Below are 13,250 nucleotides of genomic sequence, written 5' to 3'. Positions count from 1 at the left end.
TTATCTGAGGGAACCAGTATTTTCCAAAGACAATTTCTGTGATCACGTGGCCAGCATGGCTATACATGGAACACTGTTACCTTCCCACTGAAATGGTACTTGTTTCATCATTCTACCCATTGTCTATACACTGCAGGATGAAGACCTCTTCTGCATGTTTCCAACTAATACGGTCAGGAGTGGGTTCTACTTACCTTTAGTACCGGTTCGCATCATGCCCGCGTGCTTCTGCGCATGCACAGATCACTTTTGATGACATTCAAGTCAGTGGGCGGAGCCTCCCACCAGTTTTACTACCAGTTCTATTGAACTGGTCCGAATTGGGGGTAATCCACCAGTGAATACGGTCTTGAATTCTTCTTTGCCAGTTGGGTTCACGATACTTGCTGATATTATCACTCCATGTTGTTTTAAATCTCTTTTGTGGATGCTTTTTATCAAGGGAAATCCACTTGCTATCAGTTCTTCTTAGTCTGTAACCAGCCCATTTTCATTTCAATTCTTTTAATCTTTTGATGGCATTGTATATTTTTGTTGTTCTCTAATTCATGTGCTCTTTCTGTCTTGTCTTGTGATGTGAAGCGTGTATCTGTCCATGGCTCTTTGCACCACACGTAACTTTTGTATTGATTGTGAGGTTAGGGTCCATGTTTTACTGGCATATGTTAGAACAGGTAGTACACACTGAACAAAATTTTTTCAGGCACAGGGAGAGGTTGTTCTTGAAAATTAATTTTTATTACCTATTTATGGTGTCTATTTACCTACTTGTATTTGTATGCTTTTGAACTACGAGGTGGACAGGAGCTCACCCCATCCACACAGATGTCAAACAAGCTCAAGTCTTTAATCTCTGGCTATCATGCCCCTTTATATGATTTAATGACAAAAGGTAAAAATGGTACTATAAAAACATTTTTGCAAGCTTACATATGCATAGATCACTTCAATCCCACTGAAACTGATGTTTGATTTCAGACATTCTCCTACAGAGCATTAAGTACAGGGGATTCAGAATTAATCCCACCTCCTACTGCAGATCCTTTCAAAATATGAAGGCTTTGTGATATCCACCAGCATTGCTGGAGGCGAAACTAGAAATGATAGTGTAGAAACATTTATACCTCCCCACTCCCCTCCGATGTTTTATTTCAATTTTTTACTTTGATTATGAGAAATGTAAAATATTTAACATTTAAAATATTTAAAACAATTCTATATTTTTCAGTTTGGAGTCATATCAGAGATTTGGCAGGTTTTAGGATGAATCACATCCTCTCCCCCATACTCTTTCTTCCTAATTCCAGATATTCCCAACATCAAGAATCCAAAATTTCCTCCTGTTAGGTTCGGGCAATGAAGAGGTAGGAGACCAACGAGTGACAACAGCTCTTTAGTTTATTGTGACCCAGCAAAAGACAACCGGCAAAACCCCCTCTTTAAATACTCTTTTGGCTGAGGCTTCAACCAATCAGCAACGTGCAATTTTCCCGCCCAAAATTCCCTCTCAAAGTTCAAAATACATTACACTCCTTCCCTCCCAGAACGCTTTGTACCTCTATTTACATAATATCTACATGCTATCTCTCTACGTAGTCACGCAGGTAGACAGGGCGTCTCCTAACTCTTTCTGACCTGCGCAGTTCATTCTCTGGGAGAGAGTCGAGCTGATCGGAGGGACTGTTTGTTCCTCCCAGCTCCTCCTCTAGGCCGTCCGGCCCTGGATTATTGGCTGAATCGTTCCTGTTGCCTTCAGGAGGAACTGGTTGGCGTCGCTGGACTTCATCAGAATCAGATAAGTCCTCCGCTCGCCTCGGGTTTGAGTCAGCTGCAGATTCAAACAATTGGTAGTCAGGGCCTGGTTGTTTGGTTTCTAATTTGTTTGGTATACGTTTTCTTAGCTGGTCTATGTGGCGTTTCCATACCCGGCCGTCCTCCATGTCTACTACGTATGATTTGGGTCCGGTTATGCCCAAAATTTCCCCTTTTAACCATGTTGGGCCCTCGCTATAGTTGTGTGCCCATACTAGGTCACCCACTGTCATTTCCCTGGTTTTTCCTTGAATACCCTTGTACCCGTCTGGGGTATAAGTTGGGTTTAGTCGGTCTAGCGGGCACCTGAGTTTCCTGCCCATTAAAAGTTCTGCTGGGCTGCGGCCAGTTGTTACACAAGGGGTCCTATGTTGGACGGCCAGGAAAGTGTCTATTTTCGTTTGCCAGTCGCCTGGACTTATCCTAGATAGCGCTTCCTTGGTGCTCCGAACGAAACGTTCTGCAAGTCCGTTCGTCGCCGGGTGGAAAGGCGCCGAGAGGACATGTCTGATACCCTCTCCCGCTAGATACCCCTCAAACTGATTTGCCGTGAATTGCGGGCCATTGTCAGAGACTAGGGTGTCGGGCAGGCCGTGTGTTACGAATAGATGCCTTAGGACTGTGATTACTGCTTCGGCCGTTGTGCTTTTCATGAGGATTATTTCCAACCATTTTGAGTAGGCATCTACCACAATTAAAAAGGTCTGCCCATGGAACGGCCCCGCAAAATCTATGTGAATCCTGGACCAAGGCCCCTGGGGTTTCTCCCACTCTCTAACTGGGGCTGTAGGGGGTAGCGACCTCGATTCTTGGCAGGATTGGCATTTCCCTACCCTGTCGCTGATGTCCTTATCCATTAAGGGCCACCATACATAACTCCTCGCTAAACTCTTCATCCGCACAATCCCTGGGTGGCCCTCATGCAACAGTTCCAACACATTTTCGCGTAATTTTTCTGGGATAACTACCCTATCCCCCCATAACAGACACCCCCCTTGAACAGACAGTTCTGATTGTTTTTTCGCAAAGTCTTTGAAACGCTCGCCCGGCGCAGCGGGCCAACCCCTTTGCACCCAACCGATCACAGTCCGAATTGTAATGTCTTTATACGATGCCCGAGCCACCTGTTTGGATGTGACTGGGCCTGAGTCCAAAGAGGCAATTAGTAAGACGGGTGTCCCCGGGGTGGGGTCCTCAATTGTCTCTGGTAGAGGGCATCTGCTCAGAGCATCCACATGCCCTAAGTCTTTTCCTGGGCGGTAGAGCAATTTGTAGGAGTATGCTGCTAGGAAAATAGTCCATCGGGTCAGCCTGGGAGAAAGTGCCACGGGCGTTGGGCGGTCACCTAGAAGGGGTCTGTGGTCTGTGACTATCTTGAAATTTCGTCCGAACAAGTATTCGTGAAATTTCTTAACCCCGGAGACTATGGCCAACGCTTCCCTATCTAACTGGCTGTAGTTCCTTTCCGCAGAGGACATAGTCCGGGAGTAATACGCTATAGGGGCTTCTGTTCCATTCGGTAACCTATGGCTAAGCACTGCCCCCACCCCATATGGTGAAGCGTCGCAAACTAGTACTAGTGGCAACGTGCCATTGTACTGGATGAGGAGGCTATCGCTGGACAAAAGGTTTTTTACCCCCTCAAATGCCCTAGCCTCTTCTTTTCCCCATGACCACACAGCTTTCTTTGCTAGCAACTTATGTAGCGGCTCGGCTACTGTTGCTTTATTCTTCAAGAATACCGCATAGAAATTAACAAGCCCCAAGAATGCCTGTAATTCTGTTTTATTTTTGGGGGCTGGGGCCTTTCTAATGGCCCGTACCTTGCTCTCCGTGGGGTGGATCCCTTCCCTGTCTATCCTGTATCCTAGGAATTCTACAGATTTCACCCCAATATGGCATTTGTTGAGCTTAACCTTAAGCCCCGCTGACCTAAAAATGCCCAACACCTTCCTTAGTTTTACCCCGAGTTCCTCTAAGTTTTCAGCTGATACCAATACATCGTCGAAGTATGGTACCACTCCTGGTAGGCCCTGTAATAATCGCTCCATTAGGTTCTGGAAGAGCCCTGGGGCCACGCTAACTCCGAACTGGAGTCGCGTACATTTGAAAGCCCCACGGTGCGTGACGATTGTCTGCGCCTCAGCTGTGCTGCTATCTACAGGTAGCTGCTGGTAGGCTTGGGCCAAATCGAGTTTGGCGAAGACCTGCCCTTGCCCTAATGAGTGTAGCAGATGTTGCACCACTGGAACGGGGTATGCACTTTTCTGCAACGCTTTGTTAAGCGTTGCTTTGTAGTCAGCGCAAATTCGGACCGAACCGTCCGGTTTGACTGGGGTTACTATGGGTGTCTCCCATTTTGCATGGTCGACGGGGACTAATATTCCCTGGCTTACTAACTTGTCCAATTCTCGGTCAATTTTAGGTTTTAGGGTGAATGGGACCCTCCTAGCCTTTAACCGGATAGGGGCGACTTGGGGGTCGAGGTTGAAAGAAATAGGGGTCCCCACATACTTGCCCAGGCAATCCTTGAATACGTCCTCGAACTCCTTCAGTAGTTCGTCTCTGAGGATGACGTCGCTCCTGTGGACCCCGGTCACTCCCATACCCAAAGCTCGGAACCAGTCCAACCCTAGCAAACTCGGTAGAGTTCCGTTTACTATAGTGATCGGCAGGGTCTTTGTGAATTGTCCATATTTGACTTGGACGGCTGTAGCTCCTCGAACAGGGATCCGATTCCCTTGGTAGTCCTGCACCCTCAGCTTCTGGGTTTGTAGCTGACGTTTAGCGATCGCTGGCAAGTCTCTCACGATGGTGTCCCAGGACATAATTGTGATTGACGACCCAGTGTCTACTTCCATGGGACACGGCACCCCTTCAACGTAGACAGACTTCAGAGGATAATTAGAACTGCAGAAAAAATAATTGCTACCAACTTGCCTTCCATTGAGGACCTGTATACTGCACGAATCAAGAAGAGGGCCGTGAAAATATTTGCAGATCCCTCGCATCCTGGACATAAACTGTTTCAACTCCTACCTCAAAAGCGCTATAGAGCACTGCACACCAGAACAACTAGACACAAGAACAGTTTTTTCCCGAAGGCCATCACTCTGCTAAACAAATAATTCCCTCAACACTGTCAGACTATTTACTGAATCTGCACTACTATTAATCGTTTCATAGTTCCCATCACCAATCTCTTTCCACTTATGACTGTATGACTATAACTTGTTGCTGGCAATCCTTATGATTTATATTGATATTGACCATCAATTGTGTTGTAAATGTTGTACCTTGATGAACGTATCTTTTCTTTTATGTACACTGAGAGCATATGCACCAAGACAAATTCCTTGTGTGTCCAATCACACTTGGCCAATAAAATTCTATTCTATTCTATTCTATTCTATTCTATTCTAGACTTGGGTAAATATCTTCTTCTCTAGTCGTGTCGATGCGTGGCCCACTCTCACAGTGGTCTGGTTTAACTTCGCGCCCTTTTTAAATGGACCAATCCCTGGCCGCTTCGCTGCTCCCGCGCTCTGATTGGTCGGTTTGAATTTTTGGCGGGAAGGTTGGGGAGCTCGGCATGCCCGAGCTATGTGTCCTTTTTTTTCACACCGCCGACAAACCTCATCCTTGAATCTGCAGTTTTGCCGTTGGTTTTGACCCCCACAACTCACACATTCGTCCCGGTCACCTCTCTCCAGCCTCCCGGTGTGGAACACCTCTTCCTCTTCCTCACCTTCCGATTCGGCATGGACTTCCTCGCTGTGGACCGGTGTAGTCTTTGTCCCGGCACCTTGCGTGTTTGGCTTTTGCAAGGTCTCCGCCGCCTTGGTGGACATTTCATGAGCTCTGGCTTCGTCCAGGGCTATCGCTAGAGTCAGGTTGCTTTTAGACAGCAGCCGTCTTTGTAGTCTGATGTCTCTGACCCCACAAATGAGCTGTTCGAGTAAGGAGTCCTCCAAATCTCTGTACTCGCAGTGGTTTGCGGCTTTCCTCAATGCGGCCATGTACACACTTATTGATTCGCCTTCTCGCTGTACCCGTTGCCTCAATTCGAACCGTTGGACGAACTTTGAGGGTACCGGTGCGTAGTGCGCTCGAAGTGTTGTTTGTAGTGTCTGCCACGGTACCGATTGTACCGGCGTTGGTTCTGAGAGTGACTCCACCGTATCGAAGACCTCTGGACCGCAGTGGCTCAGGAAGTATGCTCGCTTCCGATTGTCCGAGACTCCCTGTAGTTCGTTCGCTTCGAGGAAACACTTGAAACGAGCCATGTACGACCCCCATTTTTCCTTGGCTGGGTCGAATGGCGCTGGTGGCGTGTAGCTGGACATCGCTATTTTCCGCCTTCGCAAACTGGCTGGGTTAAGGAATTCCTGGTTCCTTCAGCTCTTTCTTTTGATCTCACTGCCCCAACATCCCACCTTCGTCGCCAATGTTAGGTTCGGGCAATGAAGAGGTAGGAGACCAACAAGTGACAACAGCTCTTTAGTTTATTGTGACCCAGCAAAAGACAACCGGCAAAAACCCCTCTTTAAATACTCTTTTGGCTGAGGCTTCAACCAATCAGCAACGTGCAATTTTCCCGCCCAAAATTCCCTCTCGAAGTTCAAAATACATTACACCTCCCTTTTTCCAAAATAAGAATAGAAGTCCTCTGACCTTGGTGTTATTCTTCCAAAGTTGGAGCACTCTTTATTTTCCACTGGTTGCAGAAATATTGGCCTCTGAAGTATTCTTGGAAATAGAACCTGGCCAACTAAATGTATTAAACTAATATTTCTCTTTACTTTCAAGGAAATAGAGAAATCTTTTATTGTACTCCTTTTTCTACAGGGTTTGAAGTAATTTGTAAACTGTACCTTGATCTAAGAATTGCAAATATTCCTTTTTAATATTTAAAATAATGACATATAATTTGTAGGGAGTACAATGCAGCAAAGATGCTGCTTGAATGAAAGATCTGAAAATGGAAGTTTAGATTGGGATTTGAATACCACCAGATTTAATTTGGTCAAAATAACTTTAAGCCAGATGTTCTAATGGGAAAGCATCAATTTGCCTACATAAATATGTTTCACATTTTATCCAAATCAACAATACCATGGAAGTGGTTTGCCATTGCTTTCTCCTCAGTTCCCCACCCTTCACCCCTAATTTCCCAATCTAGAACAAAGGTCTTGGATTTCCGAGAGGTGTCTCATCAAAACCAGTCCAATTCTGTTTTACATTTTAAGATCAATTAAGATCAGTTATGTATCATTTAGCAGGAAAAAAATTCTAAGAATCAGGGTGAATGACAATTCTTAAAAAGCTGTCTTGGGTTGCATAAGGTTTCAGGATGACTGTGAAATTCAGTCCAAAACCCTAAATATGATGGTGGTTATAACTGCAAACCTCATTTTCTTTTCTCTTCTACCCTGTTTTATTTCTCCAAAATAAGACATCCCCTAATAATAAGCCTAATCGGGCTTTTGAGCACATGGCAATAAGACCAAGTACTTATTTCAGGGTTCAAAAAAATATAAGACAGGGCCTTATTTTCAGGGAAACACGGTATGTCTTTAGAATTAATCTTAGGCTTTTTTTAATTGACATCTATTTTCCTCTAAAAGTTAACAGTCCTCTTAACCTCAAAAATCCATCTTAGTCACCTTCTTAAATGGACAGCACAGGACAATAATCAGCAATTGGCAAATAATTAATGGCCTAGAGTTTATGATAACTTTTGCTAGTAGTTTTCCTTTTCTTTCCAATATGTAGAGAAAATTATAGAGCAATTTTGTTTATTTATCAATTGGTTATGATGTGGTGAATGGATTAATTACTGAAAGTGTGAGGGGATGCAATTAGAGACACTTCAAATTGCTAATTGGAAGTTAGCATAATTGCTAATTAATGTAATTGCCTTTGGAGGCAAAGGAAAGAAAACCAAGAAGTTAAAGACTGATTTCAGTATTGTGTCTTACTTCATAGGGCTGTTTCACCAAGACGAAGTATATGATAAAGTAACTAATGATGCTAACAAGACAGAAAACTGTAGGTTGGACTGAACCAATGTTACTATTAGTTAGATCCGTAGGTAGTTGCAGAGACATACAAGCAACTTCTCATTAGTGGCTCTGAATCACTCTGGAGGAGACTTTAGTGAAGTGAAGATTTCTCTGTATTAAAAAAAAATGAATATATTGTTTGTAAAGAGATTCCTCAGTAACATACTAGAATCGTGATGGCAAACCTATGGCATGCGTGCCACAGGTGGCACGTGGAGCCATATCTAAGGGCATGCAAGCATTGCCCTAGCTTAGTTCTAGCGCGCATATGCGCGTCAGCCAGCTGATTTTCGGGCCTTCTGGGCCCACTGGAAGTTGGGAAACGGGCTGTTTCCAGCCTCCAGAGGGCCTCTGGTGGGGTTGGGGATGGCCATTTTTGCCTTCCCCAGGCTCCAATAAAGCCTCTGGAGCCTGGGGTGGTCAAAAAATGGGCCTACCAGGCCCACCGTGCCATCGCCTGCCAAAAGAGGGGGGAGCATGGGGGGTCAAACACACATTGGATTATGGGTGTGGGCATGCATGTGCGTGACCCCCCCCATGTTCCCCCACTTTTGGCACTCAACAGCAAAAAGGTTAGCCATCACTGTACTAGAAGCTTCCCAGATGAATCCCACCAACCAGAAAGGAGAGATATTTACAGTACTTTAAGAAAGTTAACATATATAGGCATAAATACAATGTTTTTTAAAAAATATATTTAAAATATTACCTAAACTTGCATTGGGAAGGAATAAAGTTTGCCACCAGAAATCAAAAACTATTTTTACTCTATGCTACTGGAAAAGGAGCGGGAGTTAGCATTTTTTTTATCGAATGTCCACACTTTCCCAACAATAATTGTTCCATTGCAACATAGAGGCTCTGAGGCGTGAAGAGACTTTTCAAAAAGTACAAAGTAGATTTAACTACTGTATTTTTCAGAGTATAAAATACTCTGGACTATAAGACGCACCTACCTTTTTTGGTGAGGAAAACAAGAAAAAGAAATCTGCCTCTGCCTGTTAGGTTTGGGCAATGAAGAGGCAGGAGACGATGCAAGTGACAACAGCTCTTTAGTTTATTGTGATCCCAGCAACAACCAACAGGCAAAACTCCTCTTTAAATAGTAATTTGGCTGAGGCACCAGCCAATCAGCAACGTGCTTTTTTCCCGCCTAAATTTCCCTCCTGAATTCAAATACATTACACTGCCTCTACAATTTTGTGTCATTGCAGCAAACAGCAAATAGCCTGCTTTACTTTCATTTTCGTTTTCAGCATAGCTTGATTAGCACACACACACACACACACACAAAAATCTGCTCCCAGCAATTTACGTCCTTGCAGCAAGCAGTAGAGGCCCACGCAGCAATAGACAATGAGAATCCTTGCAGCCTGAAACAGCTGAGAGTCGGGAGGCCGATCCAACCAACAATCAACTTGTGCTAATTAGGCTGTGCTGAAGCTGAAATGGACTGTTTCATTTTGCTGCTTGTTGCAAGGAGGTAAATTGCTGGGAGGCAGAGGCCAAAGGGTAGGGGTCAGTGGATGGGCAGGGCTACATTTGGTGTATAAGACACACCCAAATTTTCACCTCCTTATAGTGGGGGAAGGTGCGTCTTATACTCCGAAAAATACGGTAATTATAATTCCATCTCAATCACCAAGCAAATTTCTTCTGCAGAGTTTTGGGTTTGCTTTTTTCATTCTCTACTTCTTTATCATGTTGTAATGTCTGATGATGTAACTCAGGAGTGTCAAACTGGCAGCCCAGCTCCACAAAGGCAAAAAATGTCACAATATGTCATGTGACAACGCGTGATGTGATTGAGTTTAACTGAAGGACATATATGCATTTTTTAAATATATTTCTCTTTCTGATTTCCATTTTTTTCCCTTTGGTTATTCTGTATCCTTGACGGATTACGCAAAGCTAAACAAGGCAAATTACCAGACCTCAAAATGAGAAGATTGAGATAGATATATGGCTTGAGTGTGATAAAAGGTTAAAATGTCCTCCTATAATTAAACTACCCAATCTAAGTGCAATGCCATTCTATTTGTTCTTGTCTGTCTTCTGGGTATTGACACACACATTCACAGTACAAAGTTCAAACAAACATTGTTTTCCCTTGTCATTATCGTATTTACAGGAACATTGGAAGGAAAAAGGAAGCATGAATCATCAGCCAATTAGGCTAGCCAAAATATCCCAAGGCATGGATTGGACCACTGCTACTGTCCAAGAATCAGTGTAGTAGACTTTCTTCAAAGACTTTCTTTAAAGACTTTCTTTCTTTCAGCTTATTAGCAATTGATCACTGGTCCACATACAATATTTAATTTGTTAAAGAATGTTTGGATTTATTTCTTCCCCTGGAAATGGTTGTTTCCATCAGTTATATCTGCCCTCGATAAATACTCTGGCCCCATTATTACGTTTCACCAAAGAAGAAGCACAAGCTAAGCATCTATGCCATGACTGAAAATGGTTTTAACTTTATCTTTCCCAACAGGGGAAAATGGCACCAATCCAGATAACTCTGGCTTTAGCAGAACAATACATTAATTACTGTGCTTTTATTCCTCCTCATTAATTCAAATGCAAATTGGAAAAATGGGCCTCTTCCTCCTGGCCACCCACAATAATTATGTGAGAGGTGTATCTTCAGCTAACACTACATTAATACATTTAATTGCTTTTCTGCTTGAAGTGAACATCCAGAATGTTGCCTATTCCATATGGCATATTCAATTATATATCAATTAAAGTGCAAAATATAACTCAACATGGACACACATGTATTAAAATGGGAGAAAACATGAGGAAGAAAAGAAGAAAAATGAATATTAATCCCAAATTAATTCATATTCTGAAAGAAATTCCAGTTTATGTATCTGGAAAATTATTTCAGAAAATATTTTTTGTTTAGAAAAATTCTGTGGGATTTTTTGATTCTAAGAATATTTTTACAGAAAATGCCATTACCAGTTAATGAAGGAAAAATTGGTTTTCCAAGTTTGGAGCTATCATCCTACTTACCTATTGTCAATATTAAGTACTGGAAGCCAACAACTGATGTTAATTTTCTGATTTGGGCAACTTTGGAATATGCATATAAATACCTTTGAATGGATGGACAAGATCTGAACATACTAAATATACTTAGTTTCTGTGGAATCATTTACACCAGAGGTCTCCAACCTTGGCAACTTTAAGCCTGGCAGACTTCAATTCCCAGAAAGCCCCAGCCAGCAAAGCTTTCCACATCTCTCTATTTTAAGGTTTTTCTCAGATGCAGGTTGCCTCCAAAAATGCAGACCATTCAGGTTGTGGAATGTCTGGTTCTATGTTGTGATATGTTTCAAAATTACAGATATAAGATATCTATTGGTCCTCTAGTACAGGGCTCTCCAACCTTGGCAACTTTAAGCCTGACGAACTTCAACTCCCAGAATGCCCCAGCCAGCAAAATTCTGGGAGTTGAAGTCCACCAGGCTTAAAATTGCCAAGGTTGAAGACCCTGGCTCTAGTATCAGTTGTTAACTACTGTACTTTAAAAACGAGGTGTGATGTATTGAGAAATAAATGTTGGCATCTCATTGCACAGCATTTTCATCCTGCAGTTGCCTAAATCAGTTTCCTTGCTGTAAATGGTTTCATGGTTGAGTTGATCCATTCCGCCAGGAAGGCAGAAAGCCTTGTACATTTACGTCAAAATACTCAGTTTTCTTTCATATGTAACATGCAATCTTTAAAGCCTTGAAATCGCTATGGCAATGAACTAGGCTTCTTTGTGAAGAAGACAATTGATATAAAAAGAAGCAAGCAGAAGTAAAGCTACATTCAATTATGTATGTACCTTTTGTTTGAGGATTGTGTGCACCTTTTGTTTGAGGATTGATTATTATGGTTTGATGCATATTATATTTTAAAAACAATGGTTTTCGTAATTGTAAAATGTGGCATGGTCTTTTTGTTTACCTTTCAGGATTGACTTTTCCATTAGGCTGAGTGAGATGGTACCCTCTGGCAGCAGATGATGGAAGTGAGGGTTGAGGGCTGTTCCTTTGAGACCCTTTATCATATTCTTTTGCTGGAGAATAGAATTTGGTAACTACATAGCGTGTTTTGCTCTCTCTAAGCTAAGCACCGATCCTTAAGTGGAGTAAAGGCCACCACCCTGTTCTGACCTGGACAACCAAACATGACAAGCATGCTGTTTTTTGTTTTTGTTTTAGTAACACTCCTTTATTTAGGAGCACCAGCAACACCAGCAAAGTCTCTTGTTCTTTCTCTCTCTCACACACACACAGTGTTATGTACCATATAAGGAGTGAGCTATAGGCTTCACTCAGGTCCTCCAAAAAGGCGGGAAAATACTTAAAGCTCATTGGTTAAGCTGTCTGGCAGCCCTCTATAAAAGAGGACACTGCCAGACAAGCACTTTGTTGGGTTGTACTGGTCTACTAATAAAGAGCTGTTGTTACTGAAAGAGCTGTGTCCGTCTCTTCCATCATCGAATCTAACACACAGCAGGCTAACAAAGTCTCTAAATGCCTGTGGAATTTAGCTCGCTCCCTTTCCCCCTGAAATGGCTCCAACCTGCCAGGACTCCCTCTCCCTCTCCCTCTCCCCCTCTCTCTCTCCCTTCCTCTCCCTCTCTCTCTCACACTCACTCACTCACACACACAAACACACACACACACACACATCCACACTCATAACAGAAGTCCTGGAAGATATACTCGCTCTTTTTCCAGCAATGGAGACACACACACACATATTTCGAAGGCGTGCCTGACTCTCCATCCTGCATTTGAAAGAATTCTAATACAGACAGGATTCTGTCTAATTAGATTCCTGTCTAATTCTAGACAGGATTCAGAAGTTTGGACTATCAGTGGCTGACTGACAGGGAGATGAATAGTTGTCTGCCACACCTATTCATTTCCACCCCTGTCTTTTATCCCCAAAAGTAGCGTGGGGCTAGCTAGCAGCAGTGGCTCTTCCATCCCAAGGAGTGCCCCACAGATTCCTGCTGCTCTCCCCTCCTCTTCTGCACATCTACTCACCAGGCATGAGACCCAGCTGTTCCTCCCCTTCCCCTTCAGCCACCTCCAGATCTGAGGGCTGATTGACAGCCCAAGCTGTGCCTCTGTTTCTATCTCTGACAGCTCCATCCCTCTTCCCACTCAAAACTTTCAGAGTGCCCCACTCTGCATCCTCTTCTGATTGGCTGCTGGAAGTGCTGGTGGCTGACAGGCCACAACACACCTTATGATCTATACTGGGCCTTCAAATTCATCTAGCCTTTTCATTTAGAACTGTAGCTCAAAATCTTGTTGAAATGCAGCCAAAAGACAAGTATCAGAATATTCCCCCCCCCCCAGG

General features: G+C 43.4%; 1 protein-coding gene across 1 annotated transcript; it reads right to left on the bottom strand.

Annotated features, from left to right (window-relative positions):
- Positions 1 to 1,838: 1,838 nt before the first annotated feature.
- On the bottom strand, positions 1,839 to 4,488 carry LOC131187478 (uncharacterized protein K02A2.6-like; the record flags this gene model as incomplete). The annotated part of the gene is made up of 2 exons (XM_058161808.1): positions 3,162 to 4,488; positions 1,839 to 2,882 (listed from the first exon to the last, which is right to left on the bottom strand). Coding segments are annotated over exons 1-2 (2,301 nt in total), but the record flags the coding sequence as incomplete, so codon positions are not given.
- Positions 4,489 to 13,250: the final 8,762 nt, after the last annotated feature.

Source organism: Ahaetulla prasina, chromosome 1, assembly GCF_028640845.1.
Source record: "Ahaetulla prasina isolate Xishuangbanna chromosome 1, ASM2864084v1, whole genome shotgun sequence".
In the NCBI taxonomy this organism is placed as follows: Eukaryota; Metazoa; Chordata; class Lepidosauria; order Squamata; family Colubridae; genus Ahaetulla; species Ahaetulla prasina.
This window is presented reverse-complemented; position numbering and strand designations above follow the sequence as displayed.